This window comes from Pyxicephalus adspersus, chromosome 4 (assembly GCF_032062135.1).
Source record: "Pyxicephalus adspersus chromosome 4, UCB_Pads_2.0, whole genome shotgun sequence".
Lineage (NCBI taxonomy): Eukaryota > Metazoa > Chordata > Amphibia > Anura > Pyxicephalidae > Pyxicephalus > Pyxicephalus adspersus.
In genome coordinates, this window is record NC_092861.1 from 644,842 (window position 1) to 662,216 (window position 17,375).

The 17,375-nt window shown below is 43.6% G+C and overlaps 2 protein-coding genes across 2 annotated transcripts in view; one reads left to right on the forward strand and one right to left on the reverse strand.

The window, feature by feature from the left end:
* The window catches only part of LOC140327951 (3-galactosyl-N-acetylglucosaminide 4-alpha-L-fucosyltransferase FUT3-like), a 14,695-nt gene extending 7,472 nt beyond the window's left edge, over positions 1 to 7,223 (forward strand). Inside the window, exon 2 of the mRNA XM_072407197.1 lies at positions 4,300 to 7,223. Coding sequence (XP_072263298.1) covers positions 4,333 to 5,475 — 1,143 coding nt within the window. The 5' untranslated portion in view covers positions 4,300 to 4,332 and the 3' untranslated portion in view covers positions 5,476 to 7,223. The remainder of the gene's footprint in view (positions 1 to 4,299) is intronic.
* Positions 7,224 to 16,169: 8,946 nt separating this feature from the next.
* On the reverse strand, positions 16,170 to 17,075 carry LOC140328860 (taste receptor type 2 member 102-like). Its single transcript, XM_072408747.1, has one exon. The coding sequence runs from the start codon at positions 17,073 to 17,075 to the stop codon at positions 16,170 to 16,172; it is 906 nt and encodes a 301-aa protein (XP_072264848.1).
* Between the last annotated feature and the right edge of the window lie 300 nt (positions 17,076 to 17,375).

A 17,375-nucleotide genomic window follows, 5' to 3' on the forward strand; every position in this document is an offset into this window, starting at 1 on the left:
CATCCCTGGTGTCAGTGGGAGGAATAGTGCCCCATCCCTGGTGTCAGTGGGAGGATTAGTGCCCATTACCTGCTGTCAGAGGGAGGAATAATGCCCATCCCTTGGTGTCAGTGGGAGAATGAATGCCCCATCTCTTGTGTAAGTGGGAGGATGATTTCCCCGTCCCTGTTTTCAGTGGGAGGAATAGTGCCCCATCCCTGGTGTCATTGGGAGGATAATTGCCCCATCCCTGCTGTCAGAAGAAAGTATAATGTCTGGTCCCTGGTGTCAGTGGGAAAAATAGTGTCCCGTCTCGTGTCAGTGGGAAAAAAATGCCCCGTACCTAGTTTCAGCGGGAGGAATAGTGCCCCATCCCTGATGTCAGTGGGAAGAATAGTGCCCAATCCCTAGTATCAGTAAGAAGAATATTGCCCCACCCCAGGTGTCAGTGGGAGAAATAGTGCCCCATCCCTGGTGTCAGTGGGAGGAATAGTGCCCCATCCCTGGTGTCAGTGGGAGGAATAGTGCCCCATCCCTGGTGTCAGTGGGAGGAATAGTGCCCCATCCCCGGTGTCAGTGGGAGGATGATTGCCCCATCCCTGGTGTCAGTAGGAGGATGATTGCCCGATCCCTTGTGTAAATGGGAGGATGATTGCCCAATCCCTTGTGTAAATGGGAGGATGATTGCCCCATCCATAGTGTCAGTGAGAGGATGATTGCCCCATTCCTGGTGTCAGTTGGAAAAATAGTGTGCCATCCCTGGTGTCAGTGGGAGGATGGTTGCCCCATCCCTGATGTCAGTGAAATTAAAGTGCCCCATCCCTAGTGTGAGTGGGACGATGAATGCCTCAATCCTAGTGTCAGTCCCTGGTGTCAGTAGGAAGAATAGTGCTCCGTACCTATTGTCAGTGGGAGGAATAATGCCCCATCCCTGATGTCAGTGAAAGAATTGTTGGCCCATCCCTGGTGTCAGTAGGAGGATGATTGCTCCATCCCTAGTGTGAGTGGGAGGATGAATGCCCCATTCCTAGTGTCAGTGGGAAGAATAGTGCCCAATCCCTAGTATCAGTAAGAAGAATATTGCCCCATCCCTGGTGTCAGTTGGAGAAATAGTGCCCCATCCCTGGTGTCAGTGGGAGAAATAGAGCCCCATCCCCGGTGTCAGTGGGAGGAATAGTGCCCCATCCCTGGTGTCAGTAGGAGGATGATTGCCCGATCCCCGGTGTCAGTGGGAGGATGATTGCCCCATTCCTGGTGTCAGTTGGAAAAATAGTGCCCCATCCCTAGTGTGAGTGGGATGATGAATGCCTCAATCCTAGTGTCAGTCCCTGGTGTCAGTAGGAAGAATTGTGCTCCGTACCTATTGTCAGTGGGAGGAATAATGCCCCATCCCTGATGTCAGAGAAAGAATTGTTGGCCCATTCCTGATGTCAGTAGGAGGATGATTGCTCCATCCCTAGTGTGAGTGGGAGGATGAATGCCCCATTCCTAGTGTCAGTGGGAAGAATAGTGCCCCATCCCTGATGTCAGTGGGAGGATGATTGCCCTATCCCTGGTGACAGTGGAAGAATTGTTTCCCCATCGCTGGTGTCAGTTGGAAGCATAGTGCCCCATCCCTGATTTTAGTGTGACGATTCGTGCCCCATCCCTGGTGTCAGTGGGAGGATAATTGCCCTATCCCTGGTGTCAGTAGAAAGAATTATGCCCTGTCCCTGGTGTCCATAGAAAGAAAAGTGCTCCATCTCTGGTGTCAGTAATAAGAAAAGTTCCCCATCCCTGGTGTTAGTAGGAAGGATAATGCCTGATCCCAGTGTCAGTGGGAAAAATAGTGTCCTGTCCCTAATGTCAATAGGAAGAATAGTGCCCCATCCCTTGTGTCAGCGAGGGGATGATTACCCCATCTCTGATGTCAGTGGAAGAAAAGTGCCCCATGCTTTGTGTCAGTTGGAGGATGATATCCCTATCCCTGGTGTCAGTGGGAGGAAGATAGTCCCATCCCTGGTGTCTCTGGGTGGAATATTGCCCCATGCCTGGTGTCTCTGGGTGGAGTATTGCCCCATGCCTTGTGTTAGTAGGAGGATGATTGCTCCATCCCTAGTGTCAGTTGGAAGCTTAGTACCCTATCCCTGCTTTCAATGTGAAGAATTGTGCCCTATTCCTGGTTTCAGTGGGAGGATAATTGCCCTTTCTATGGTGTCAGTATGAAAAACAGTACCCCATTCCTTTGTGTCAGTAAGAAGAATAATGTCCCGTTCTTGGTGTCAATGGAAAGAAAAGTGCCCCATGATTGTTGTCAGTGGGAGGAAGATTGATCTATCCCTGGTATCAGTAGGAAGAATAGTACCCCATCTGTTGTATCAGTGTGAAGGATAGTGCCCCATTCCTTTGTGTCAGTGGAATAAATAGTGCCTCATCCCTGGTTTTAGTGGGAGGATAACTTCCCCATCCCTGGTTTCAATAGGAAGAATACTGCCCCATCCCTGGTATAAGCAGCAGGAATACTGCCCCATCCTTGTTTTCCGTGGGAGGATGAATGCCCCATTCCTAGTGTCATTGGGAAGAATTATGCCCAATCCCTGGTGTCAGTGGGAGGATGATTGGCCTATACCTGGTGTCAGTGGAAGAATTGTTTCCCCATCACTGGTGTCTGTTGGAAGCATAGTGCCCCAAACCTGGTTTCAGTGTGACGATTTGTGCCCTATCCCTGGTGTCAGTAGGAAGAATTATGCCTTGTCCCTGGTGTCAGTGGAAAGAAAAGTGCTCCATCTCTGGTGTTAGTAGGAAAGATAATGCCTGATCCCGGGTGTCAGTGGGAAAAATTGTGCCCTGTCCCTAATGTCAGTGGGAAGAATAGTGCCCCATCCCTGGTGTCAGTGAGAGGATGATTACCCCATTCCTGATGTCAGTGGAAGAAAAGGGCGCCATCCTTGGTGTCAGTGGGATGATGATATCCCCATCCCTGGTGTCAGTGGGAAGAATATTGTCCCATGAATGAATAGTGATGAATAGTGATGAATAGTGCCCCATGCCTTGTGTCAGTGGGAAGAATAATGCCTGATCCCTGTTGTCAGTGGGAAGAATTGTGCCCCATCCCTAGTGTCAGTGGGAGGATAATTGCCCCATCCCTGGTGTCTCTGGGTAGAATATTGCCCCATCCCTGGTGTCAGTGGGATGGATAGTGCCCCATGCCTTGTGTCAGTGGGAGGAATAATGCCTGATCCCTGTTTTTAGTGGGAAGATTAGTGCCCTGTCCCTAATGTCAGTAATAAGAATATTGCCCCATTCCCAGTGTAAGTGGGAGGATGTTTGCCCTATCCCTTGCTTTCAGTGTAAAGAATTGTGCCCCATCACTAGTGTCAGTGGGAGGATAATTGCCCCATCCCTGGTGTTAGTAGGAAGAATAATCTCCCATCCTTGGTGTCAGTGGAAGGAAAGGTGCCCCATCCTTAGTATCAGTGGGAGGATGATTGCTCCATCCCAGGTGTCAGTAATAAGAATAGCGCCCATCCTTGGTGTCAGTAGGAAGAATAATGCCTGATCCTTGGTGTCAGTGGGAGGATGGTTACCCCATCATTTTGTTAGTGGACGAATAGTGCCTCATCCCTGGTATCAGTGGGAGGATGGTTGCCCCATCCTTTTGTCAGTGGGAAGAATAGTGCCTCGTTCCTGGTGTCAGTGGGAAGAATAGTGCCCCATCCCTGGTGTCAGTGGGAAGAATAGTGCCCCACCCCTGGTGTCAGTGGGAAGAATAGTGCCCCATCCCTGGTGTCAGTGGGAAGAATAGTGCCCCACCCCTGGTGTCAGTGGGAAGAATAGTGCCCCACCCCTGGTGTCAGTGGGAAGAATAGTGCCCCACCCCTGGTGTCAGTGGGAAGAATAGTGCCCCGTCCCCGTTATAATTAAGATAGTTTTCATTTTATTCATTCTTTGTTACATCTCAGTGTTGCTCATTTTCAGTACCCCAATTACCCGCATTTCCTCTACCTGCACTCCACTGATGGCTCCTCCAATAGTTGGCTGCCATTCCTTAGAATGGGTTTCCTGATGGTGACAACAGTGGCCATGTCTGTGTTATCTAGGCTGAAATGGCCACTGAAATTCTCCACCCGAAGCCTCTATGATTGGGTGATAACACAGCAGCATTGGATACAAGGAATGGTGTCACCCTAAAACAGATAGGGCCCTCGTGGCAGGATCCCCAGAGAATAAAACAATTGTGCCATGTGATCAGATTTCAGATAATGGGTGGAAGAAACATTTTACAATGTCACTATAGTAGTACATTACAGGTGTCCAGTTTATGTTTGTCTTATTTTCCAGACACGGGGACACGGATCCAAACAAGATGATTTCATGGATTTCCTAAACCAGTCAACAAAATATACTGTGATCTGCTTCAGCATTTTATTGTTGGGAACCGTCTTCTACATTACATTTTCTTATTTTCAGATAGAAGGTTGGTCACATAAAATAAATGATGAAATAAATGATGAAATAAAACACCGGCCGAAGCTGGCATCAAACTCCAAGACAGATCACTGGGGGGCATCAAACCGATTGGCTGTGCCAGGTTGTCCAATGCCATCTAAGCAGACCTCCAATGAGAGTCTGTTGACCATCTTACTGTGGACGTGGCCATTGGGATACCAGTTCCCTCTCAATAGATGTCCCAATTCTGAAGGTTTGGGTTGTTTCTACACCATAAACCGCAGCATGTACCATATGGCAAACGCTGTTGTGATCAGTCATAGGGATGTGGCCAAGTCAGAAAAGCTTTTACCTCCAGAACCGAGACCACCAAACCAATACTGGATCTGGTCCAGCATGGAGTCTCCAACCAATTGCCCTAATTTATCGATGATGGACAATAAAATCAACCTCACAATGTCTTACCGAATCGATTCCGATATATACACTCCAAATGTAAGGCTAGAAAAAGTCAACAGCAAAGAACAATTTACCATCCCCCAAAAGTCAAAGTTGGTGGCCTGGGTTGTCAGCAACTGGAAGGCAAGGTACAGACGAAGCAAATATTATGAGGAGTTAAAGAAATTCCTTCCAATCGATGTCTATGGTAAGTACGCTCTACCTCTTCCCCGGAATCAGACTCTGCAAACTTTGTCCACATATAAGTTCTACCTTGCCTTTGAGAATTCCATCCATGAGGATTACATCACAGAAAAGTTCTGGACAAATTCTATCATGGCTGGGACTGTCCCAGTGGCCATGGGTCCTGCACGGAAAAATTACCAGCGATTCATTCCACCCGATGCTTTTATTCATGTTGATGACTTTCTGACTCCCCAACAATTGGCTGAATATCTTCTGAGTCTGGACAAAGATGAAGCAAAATACCAGCAATATTTTAGCTGGAGGTCCAGATATCGGCCGGTGTGGTCCAGTGGATTCTTATCAGCGTATTGCAAAATCTGTGGAGCATTGAAAGAGGCCCCTGCCTATAGGACCATACCAAGTATTGCCGAGTGGTTCAAGTAAACTTACCACACTTTCCTCTATACAAACTTTGTACGCAATGGGTCACCACCAAGGTGTCATCACTAGGGGGTCACCACTAAAGGGTCACCACTAAGAGATCACCAGTATGGGGTCACCTTCATGGGGTCACCACAAGGGGGTCACTATAATGGGGTCACCACTAAGGGGTCACTATAATGGGGTCAACACCAAGGGGTCACCAAAAGGGGTCACTACCAAGGGGATACTACAGAGGTCACTAATAAGGGGTCACCACCAAGCAGAGGTTGGAACTTGAGTCACTCGACTTAGACTTAAGTCCGACTTAAGCCACCTAATGAACAACTTGCAACTCAATGTGAGATTTTCCCCAGCAACTTGCAACTGGACTCGTGAGTTGCTTTCTCTGCTGACAGCTGAAGGGGGAAGGGAGGAAGGCAGTGAGGCTTCTGTAACACCACCTTCCTTGCGTTCTTTGTCCATGGTTTTCTCCTCAGCTGTCAGAGGAGAAAGCCGTGGACTTAGAATGCATAAAAGGTGGGGAGGAAGGCAGTGAGTGTTCTGTAACATAACACCACCAAGTTTTCTTCTCTGACAGTTGAAAGGGGGAGGGCGGTGTTATAGAAGTCCCCCTGCCTTCCCCACTGCCCCCTTCAGCTGTCAGCAGAGAAAGCCGAACATAGAATGCAAGGAATGCTGGGAGGAAAGCAGCAGAGTTACAGAAGCTTCACTGCCTTCTTCCCCACCTTTCTTGCATTCTACTAGTACTACTAGAGCTTTTTAGCAGTTTATTGGTAATAGGATCAGCATTTCTCTGCCCAAAAGCTGGAACAGCACACTAAGGCAGGTTGAGGCAATCTTGCGCCTTGAGGAAGCCCCATTAAAGGACATGGTGAAATCTCTGCCATATGACAACTTATGTCTGTCCCAAATGGAATATTTGCCACCTCAGGAACAAGTAGACCTCTTGGAACCATTTCTGGAAGCCACAAACAGAGTGCAAGGAGAACTTTCTGTCACAATTTCTGCTGTTGTCCGCTCAGTATTTGGACTTTTAACCATATAAAGAATTATATTTGCATACACCTTATCCAGGATGAGGATGGCACTTGAAAATAGCTTACTGTCCAGATATCAAGGAATATTTCATAAAGCTGGGCTAATTAAAGACTCTGCCAACCCTACCAACCTTTCATTCAGCAAACCCTTCATCAAGAGATGATTCTACACAACCCTCAGCTGCCAAAAGGCGTAAATCAGGACTTTTCACATACAGCAGAAGTGTTTCCACTACAACTGAAACCAGTTTGACAGCCTCTGCAACACCAAACATTTCAAGTGAAATTTAAAAACTACAGCAATTGGCATTGATGATGAATGAAGGACAGAAAGTTAAACTTGACACGATAAAGTTTTATCATGATCACTGCAAAACTTTGCCTATCTTGTTTAAACTGGTCACAAGGATCCTTATTGTACCGGCCAGCAGTGCTCCAATTGAACGAGTCTTCAGTCACGACAGTATTATCATGCACCCTCATCGGTACCAATTGGGAGATGACATGGTTGAAAACTTGTTTTTTTTTTAAATGCAACACAAAAAGATGGTTTTCAATAATTGTTTTTTTAAATATTGAAAGTAAAAATGTTTGGGACTATCACTATAATTTAAATTAGTTAATTGGCTGTAGTTTGAATGGGATAAGTGTATAAATCGATGTGACAACTTTTTGGTTTTCTGCACATTAATAAAATAAAAATGCCTTCTATATGCATTCAATTTAGCTATTCACATATATTATAACAGGCTAAGTATGACTTGAAAACGACATGATAAGTAAAGTGACTTGGGACTCAAGTTGGAAAAATTCTTGGTGACTTGGGACTTGGTGGCAATGACTTGGGGCTCGACCTGGACTTGAAGGGTGACGACCTAGTCCAACCTCTGCCACCGAGGGGTCACCACCACCATGAGGTAACCACCAAGGGGTCACAACTAAGACGCCACCACCAAGGGGCCACCGACGAGGGGCCACCACCGAGGGGTGCTTACTTCTAACCATGTCAAAACTATTTCCTCATAAAGGAATTGCCACATAGTACTCACCTATCTTGTTCCTTCATAGGCCCTCTAAGTGACAACTTTACCTATGACAGTGCCAAAGACCACCTAGGGTGCTTAGTGTTCCAAAGAACCAAGGAAGATAACCAGGTAGCAATGTCCCACGAAAACAGATTGTTCTTAGAGACCATGCAACGGGAAATCACCAAGAATGAGACCAATAGCTGGGTCGCACCTCTTACCTTTAGACCTCAAATCAAAGCTTGCCAAACAATAGCGAGCAAGAACAATCTAAAAATGTAATCATTTACCCTATTCAGCGGGAGACATTTTCTAGGGAAATTGACTGTATCAAATAGCAAAAAAAATTCCTAAAGACAGTGTGTTAGTGAAGCTTGATCCAGTCCCTGATGGGAATGGCCTGCTAAGAGTGGGAGGACGCCTAAAAGAAGCCGGATTAGAGTTTAGTGAGAAGCATCCTCTAATAGTCCCTGGTTATCACTATGTAGCTCTTTTGCTTGTAGAGCACTACCATAATCAGATAAAACTTCAAGGCCGACTATTTACTGAAGGGGCTTTACAAGCTACTAGGCTGTGGATTGTTGGAGCGAAGAGATGTGTTAACAGGTTTATCTTTAAAGGTGTCACTTGCCGCAAGCCTCGTGGGATTTTACAAACACAAAAAATGGCCAATCTCCCATCTGACAGGGTTCACATTGATCCTCCATTCACCAGTGTTGGTCTTGATGTGTTTGGTCCCTGGCCCGTTATCACACGACAAACCAGAGGAGCTCATGCTAGTTCCAAGCGCTGGGCAGTCATTTTCACTTGTATGTCTATCCGAGCTGTCTACATTGAGGTTATTGAATCCATGGATACCTCTAGCTTCATAAAATCTTTCAGACGCTTTATTGCTATCCGAGGTCCTGTAAGACAAATCTGCTCTGATAGGGGAACAAACTTTGTTGGAGCTGCTAATAAGTTACAAATTTTATATTGTTATATGCAACCAGATTGTATTCCTTATGCAATGTACTGTGGTATACCACCCTTGTGGGATCGCCTCTTCTGGGGTAAAAGGACCTCTCAGACTGCAGGAGAGGTGGATGAAGCACACTGGAGACAGTAGATAAGGCTGAAACTGACCCATAGTCAGTTTTATTAAAAGGTTGCAAAAGATAAAACAAAATGAAAATAAATCCTAGCCAGTCAGGCGGATTCCTCTCTACCAATTGGTGGCCAACCCAGCCAACTCAACACAAAGTTCCAGCAATCTTTACTCACATGTAGTACACCAATGGCTCTCACTGGCAGCTTCCCTGTGGCCCGGGTCAGAGAGCTTCCTTCCTCTCCTTCCCCTTTACCTGCTGCTCACACCTGTGCAGTAATTAACGGCCAGACAAACCCAAACTCTGGCCTGGATCAGAACACTTCTGAGTGACATGGAAAACCCAGTTCTGGAATCCCAGCAGACCTGTTGCTACGTACGTTGTACGCTCATCTTAGGTAATGTTCTTACAGTGTGTTTGCTCATTTCTTTCTTTAGTTTACCCATTTCTACGTCCAGGTAATAAATCTACAGTTTTTGACACAAGTCTCAATTTATTGACTAATAGAGTGTTATCTGCCTGTTGAGCTGCCCGGGGGTACATGCTGCGAGAACAGGACACTGATATTATTTTAATATGTATAGACTATATGACTAATTACAATATGTATAAGCTATATCCATAGGTGATATTAACTACCTAACTATAAAACACCTGTTATATCAGAGTGATATCTGGGACGAATCATACACAGAACCTACACAGAACCTACACAGAACCCGATGATACACTGTATCCTGACAACAGATTCTTCTATTAATACATAACTACCTTGTAACTTGACGTGTTACTACTTTGGTGAAACTTTGTCATAAAACAATAAACATTAATTACTTTACTTTATCAATGGTACGGATTTGGTTAATTTACACTTCCAAGCATTTCAATTTCTCTCAATGTAACTTATTAATTTAGACAAAAATTATTTTTTGTAATATATATATATATATATATTTTTTTTTCAAATAGGATCCTACAATGCTTTAACATTACTCTAAACTGCCAACTTGTCCAAGTCTGCAAAAATCAAGTCCCCCTGCAGTCACTGGACTTGTGGGGGATGGGAGGCTGCCTTATAAGCAGCCTGGGCTTATACACGGACACAGTGTATTCTGCTCCCGTGGCAGCTCTCTGCAGAGTTTTGCCTTACAGGTCCCCATTATGGTTTGGTAAGCAATGGTCCTCTGCATGACTTTCTATCATGCACCACTTATCTATAATTTTATTCCTATAATACTCCTAAAGTTTTATTTTTAAATGACTTCCTATATACAGAAAACTCCCTATTGTCGGCCCCGGAATTGAAGAGACCCTGTAAAGTATAAGAATTTGATTACACCTTCTTTATATCTACTTACATCAAAGTAGGTAAAATCAATATTGCGATAACAAATTTGTCATTATTATTATTATGTCTAGAAATATTAGACTCGCCTCCCTGTTCCTGACTTTTGATGACCGTTCTCCCTTCTATTTGTAAAAACCATCCCCCTCCTCTTTACATGCTACCAGCCTTACCTGTACCTATGCAAATATTTTGCTGCAAGACACTTGAATTATATTATCTGGCAGCCACAAAGTAAGAATCTTCTTAGTTTTATTGACCAATAATCTATTACTATTCCCATCACTCCAAACATCCGACGTCATCTTTTATTATTATTCTATCTTCTCTCTATAGACACGATTAACCCTTGCACAACCTAACAATTAACGTTTATGAACACATACATATATATGTATATACCTTCTATATTTACCTCTGTATAACATGTACACATAAGTAGCACTTATTATTTATGGTTTATTCAGCACCATTTCTGTAGATGGATGTATAGACCTCATTCGGGCTACACTCGTTTAGTAATATTGGAATTTAAGCTATGTATTTATGAATATGAATTCCACAACCTAACAATGTAACTATTACTGTATATCTCTGTATTTCTATATTTTATCCACTGTATAGACTGTAACAGTCACTGCTACACTCATACCCCTGAGGAAGCCCTTAGTGGCGAAACGCGTTGAGTAAAAAGACTTAAACAGTTCAACGCAATACGCTAGCTAACTGTATGTATAGTGTGTCCTATTCCATGCCATGATGGTAATGGGTTGGTGACTATGGATGTATATGCTATTATGTATGAATCTTAGTACAAATACATAATTAGTAATTTATATGATTACGGCCTCAAAGCCCCGTCTCTTTCTTTCTCTACATTTTCACATCTCTGACTACAGGGGTGGCCACCTATATGTCCTTGTAATTATCAAGCCAGAGGGACAACCTGCATTCTTCTCAATGTTAAAGGATACTATGTACCCCTTTATTCATTACCCAACATGGCGGGGTGGATCACTGGGGCCTCCTAATAAAAATAGATTTAAATAACCCCCCACCTAAGCACCCCTACACATGGGGGTCAGAATATTAATAAAAACAAATAAATGAACAAAAGACCCAAAGCAAGGATTATTTCCAAAATGTAACCAATGTGAAGAACTATGGCAGTGTCACACATTGTGTGTAATACCCGAGATACCACAAAGCAGTGGGACCGTGTATTGTATGTGTGATGCCCAGACGATGCCCTCCTATTTTGTGATACTTCACCACCTTCTAGATTGTAAGCTTTTTGGGGCAGGGTGTGTCCCTATTTAATGGAAAGTGCTGCGTGATATGTTGGCGCTATTTAAATCCTGTTTATTAATAATAACAATAATAATAATAATAATTAGGATGGAATTTTACATAAACATGTGCTGTGTAATTACCCCTTATCCTCTTCTGGTTGGGGGATGGACGCAATGTTAGGGTATTGCCCCTGACACCATCAGCCAATTAGAATGTTGCTTTGGATTTCCAGAATTTTGTCCTAGGTTTGACATGATTGTGTCACCTCGGAGCCAGCATCTCGGACCAGGAAGTAGATGGGGACCCTGATGATGTCTGGACAATAATGGCGCCATTTTTCTAGGGAAAACTACTGTGATCTGTAGTGGGGTAATAATATCCGACACATCACTGAGCATGCACAGATACAAGTTAATGATAAATGATTGCACCCCACCTGGACCCATCCCCCCCCCCCCCACAAACACTGCACCGCCCTTCCCCCAAACACACACTGCACCCCCCACACACACACTACAGCCCACCTGCAAACATACTGCACCCCCCTTACCCCCACACACACTGCACCCCTATTCCTCTGCAGTTCTCTTACTGAATTTCACCACCAATGTTCAGAGATGAATAGAAGAATAATAGACTGACCTATGAGGACTCCAAATTCTAGAATGGTCACCAAGGAAATAAAGATTTAAAATATTCCTAATGACCTAAAGACACTGCCAGAAAAATAACGGGGAATGGAAGGTGTGGGGACACTGGATCTCTGGTGAATGGTGAATGTTCCCAGGCAGTGTAGAGGGAATGATTCTCCCTGGGCTTGGACCCTTAGAACCCCTGAAATGTGTTGGCTTCCGATGATATCTGAGCTTGAATATGATTAAATTTGAACTTTTTCTATATAATAGTCACACAAACACCATTTTACATAAATGACTTTTATATCTATTCCATCTTTATTTTACCATCACCCTTTAACTACAGCACAGTGAATGTGAAGAGAAACAAGATTCACCCTCTGTACCCTCAGTACAAAGAAAATCATGTTATACAGAAAAGGAAGAAAATCCTCAGCTCTTTGTTTTATCCGCAGATGTTACAGAGATTGGTGGGGGAATTTCTCATTTTAGTGATATAAAAAGCAGTTTAATAGCTACAAAGGATGAAAAAATCTCTCCAGGTGAAGTGAAAATATAAAACCCATGTAAAGATTCACATGACTCCCTATACTAAGATTCTGCATATTATCACCTCTGTCACCAGCAACAAGAAGAAATGCTTCATTCACCCAATATTCACATTTTTCCTATACAGGTAGTCCCCGGCTTACATACAAAATAAGGACTGTAGGTTTGTTCTTTTAATATTTTATATATTTTAATAAATGCAATTAGGACAAATGTTTGTCTCATCATATTATTAGGCAGTGTGGTGTCAGTTACTGTATAAAATCATCACTGTGAGTTAATCACAAACAAAGCAAAAAGAAAACTTTATGGAGCCCAGACATTCAATAACTTCCGGAGCAAGCTGAGCTTTGATATGCAAAAAGAAACAACTGCAGAGTTTGTCTTGGTCATTAGGTTACAAGAGGTTACGGATCAGCTCAGATCATCGGCAACCTCAGCTGTGTTTAGCAAAAGATTTCTTCTGCAAGTCATGCAAACCGCCCCTCCCCCCTTCAAGCCTCCGCCCTGCACAGCAGCAAGCAGGGAAGCCCCGGAGGCGTTTGTATGTCGGATGTCCTTAACTCGGGGACTACCTGTAGTTGATTCACCCGCTGTTTTTTAGCATCACTGGAGGACCAGCAGCAAGTTTTTTGGTCTTCTCCCCATTCCCTATGTGAGGCCAAGGAAGGTCCTTTGGAACCGCCATGTTGGAGGAAAATCCCCCAATGGTGTCTTGTAGATGTAGTTGGGGATTTCAGAATTAGGGGTTGATGAAAACTTTATAACAACCCAGATTGTTAGAACTTTGATCCCCAGACAATTTTGTAAGACTGCCCGCACATCGGTAGACACGTCTCTATTAGTCTGGGATTGCTTGTTATGATAAAGGCTGGGTGGAGTAATGGCGGAGCGTTCATTACAATGCTAATAAACACCCTCCAGGGGCTCTCTCTAGGCTGTGATTTGAAGGCAATAATAAAGGCTCTTGTAAAATACAACAAATGGAAGAATAAGAAGAAGACCAAACACTTCATAACAACCTCTAAGTCTGGAGATCTAATGCTGCTCCCACTGCTTCTCATCTGTAAGCTGTGCAAGCAAAGAGATGGAATTACATTGCAATACAAAATATGAGGAACGGGGATAAGAGAATACCAGGGATATTGTTATCCTGTTGTCACCATTTATTATCCAAGCATTGTGTGTGGTCACATTGTTCATGGCAGCCGATGTTGGGTTTTGTAGCTGCACCAACCAGCTGGAAGGCTGAAGAGCAGCGACATCAGCAGAGATGCCACCATTACCCAAGGGATGAGCCCGGAGACCCCGCTCTTCAGGAAGATGAATTTCTTATGGCTGTACGTTGTAATCTTCACACAATAAAATACACAAAGGACGCTGGTGATCCAGAGATGGGTGAGATGAAAAAACATAGCCATTGTTACAGCTGCTGCTAAAAAGACATAACCCTGAACCAACCAAGGACAATACAATCCAAACAAAAAGAATATCAAACTTTGGAGCTGACAACAGATTCTGGAGACCCCCAGACAGGTGAGGATCTGGTGGCAGATTTCCAGAGATTTCACAACTTTCCATCTCACCAACTGAACAGCCACAATGAAGGAATTTACTATGATTCCTGCAAAGCACTCAGCCAGCATTACGGCTGTAAATATCATGTGGAGGAAGGAATCCATTGTATGAAATGCTGCCTGTACAGAAGCCTTTGTGTAAATAGAATATGCTGAATGTATGATGGGAAATCTGCTATCAGTCACGTCAATTCCAGAAAAGTGTTTCATTGGCATGCAAATCTACAAAGCGTCTCTATGTAACATGGAAAATGGTAAATGCTTTTTATTCTGGAGATTTGCATCCTCTCAGAGATGAATTTACAACGAGATCCTGGTAACCAAATACAAAAATGTAATATATTGCAGCTCAGCCTGGTTATTTATAACTCACAAAGCGTTTTTCTAGCTCTTCTGATGTAAAAATGACCATGAAGGATCCCTGGGACAGGAAGGACTGCTACTTGGCATTAGGAATGCTCTAAATTACAAAAATCAAACAAATGGTATAGAAACTTAACACAAACACTAATAAAAACACAATCTCAATGTCATTGATCTCAGTGATTTCTTCCCTAACCTCCATCTGAGCACAATATAACTGTAAAGAAGTCTTTCCATGTGTGAAGAATAAACCTCTTATCCTTCTAGGACAGATATATGGACGATGTGATCTATCATACAACTATAGAGAGATTCTGGTGTTCCGTGCCATCAGGTGACCGGTCCTAATGAAAAGTCTTAGATTCTAGAACCATAGGTTATTATTAACATATTTCCAAACAATTAGACCTGAGAAGTCACTTGCCTGGGTCACATGAAACTTTATAGAAGTCATTGATGCTTGTCTCCCAATCTCCAAGCCTCCATGGCTCTGCTGATTCTTCTTCCTTGGTCCATACAAGAGATGTATCCGGTCCTCTGAAGGATTTTATTACAACATAAAGATTCATATTTGGCCTTTGCATGAAACCATTATAATCTCAGTGAAGCCCCAGCATGGGGGTGTTAGGGAACCTCTCTGGTTTCCATTAGCAGGAACTGCAGCTGTCACTGACAGCCGGGTTTGACAGCCTCTGCTCAAAGAGATGATTTTTATAAATGGATTTTCAGGTAAAAGTTTATTTCCAGGTTGTGGAATGGAAAAGTTTAACACCTTGATTGTGTGATAAACCTGATTGTCTCAGTTTGCCTTGATTCAATGGATTATTGCCTTTGAACAGAACTTTGAATTGTTAGAATTGTTTCATACAAATAAATCTCAGAAGCCGATTCCACATTTCCATAAAGGACGGCTTCAGTATAGCATTGCTGTAGATGATGTGGGCTGCATGCGGTGCATTATTATCTCATAGTCTGTGTGCATTATCCCTAGCTAGCCTTGGCTGCAAGTGTTTACCCAACCCCCTATGCACACCATATGCACACCCCCTATTCATATACACACCACATTTCTTCAGCCATGTCATTGAAGCTTCTACAAACATCAGTATAATTTAGAATGATAACAAGAAGTGCCCCCTGCAAGGAAGAGAAGCCATACTCTCCACCAGCTGCACCACCTACTTGCACCATGCTGAGAAGATGTTACTGCGTGCAGAATTTACTGAATTCTAAACCAATATTCTTATATTCCTGGACCCAGCTGTGATCATTGGGTATCCCTGCTAGACCCCACATTATTCCTGTGCCCTGTAGTCATGTACGAGTCAGCTGGAGGAATCACTTACCATGGGGGGAACCATGAAACTGAGACTTCCCAATGTGCTGGATTCTGAATATTCTTATATCAGCATTATCTTTGCAGTGCAGGTGGGTGGTTTAGGGAGAGGTAAGTGGATTCTCTAGTTTGCAGGAGGCACTTTGTAGTCATCATTCCAGCAATAGGATCACCTGACCTAATCTCCAGACATTGTCTTATATCACCAGGGGACTCTATGGGGAGGTTTCTGGGTCTGCTCATCTCCTGTGGTCTGAAGGGACAGGAAGCCACTTTATCCAAAAATCAAAAACTTTTTTTTTCCCACTTTGTCCCACTGATTTTGTTCCAATCGAGTTTTTGCCACTGTTTTTCTCTGACAGTTATCCTTGTAGCTCAGCCCCAAGGTAGGAAATAGAATGATCAGAATCTACATTGCCACAAATATGGTGCTCAGATACATCTTATTAGACCCTGATATGTTTTATAAATGCCTGCCTTAGATTGGGATTGTAACAGAGCAGATGTGCTGAATGAAGAAGTGGAGGGGCGCACCTTATAATAAACATCCACAACCTCAATGGGCTATCAAAATGCACAATATACACCAATATAAAAAGCATGCAGACAAAAATGATGACTTGACTGAGCAGGAAAAGAATCAGACTTTTCACAACAGCAAAGTGAGCCTCTAGGTTGGGGTGTTGAAAACTCGCCCCGATATTTTTCATCTTCCCGATGTGCATCCAAAGAGATCGAAGCAACAGATACATGGCAGAGCAGAGGAGCAGAAATGGAAGAAGAGAACCCAAGAAGAAGATAAATATCTGGGCCAAGAAAGCAAATTCTACATCTGCATTGTTTTCGGTGACATTGCATGGAAGACCAATGGATGAATTGTATGAGTGAAGGACGAGTCCATATTGGATAACGGGTATACTGGAAGCCAGAGAAATGATGAGAGAAGCCACAATAAACCGAGGAACAAGTATGGAGATTCTGCTCTTCATGAGAATAAGGAGCTGATGGCTGTATTGTGAAATTTTCACACAGTAAAACACGCACAGGACAGTGGTGATCCAGAGCTCGGCTGAGTGTAATAACATTCCTACTAATAGAGTGCTGAGGTTGAAGAACAAACTTCCCATTACCCAGGGGCCATATGTCCGCATGAAATAAGCAAAAAGAATGTTAGCCATGAGAAGACTCCGGGAGACCCCCAGACAGGTGATGATCTTGTCACAGATTTCCAAGGATGTCACAGTCTTCCATCTCAGGAACTGAATGGCCACAATAATCATATTTATTGTCATTCCCAAGAAGCCCTCAGCAAACAGCACAGCAGTGGATATGTGCGTGATATAGGACTCCATGGTGTGATGTGCAAGGATGTGCAGAGTCTGGGATCAGCTGTGTCTGATGATTTAGGTATACTGGATTGGTACAGATCCTGCTCGCCTCTCCCATGTAAATGCAGCAAATGTTTCCTTTCCATGCAAATCCTAAAACCAAAGGACAAATATATAATATCACGTACTGTCATATGACAAACACTAACTCTCTCCATCACTTGTTACTCCATTTATTTCATATTTATGTCTGATGTACATGGACATGAATGCTGAAGGACACTGACATTGAAAAGACGAAGAAGACAGCTCAATGTAATTCAA

What these genes read in the sequence shown, in the direction of transcription:
- LOC140328860 (XM_072408747.1), bottom strand. Translation starts at nt 17,075, where the DNA reads ATGGAGTCCTATATCACGCACATATCCACTGCTGTGCTGTTTGCTGAG.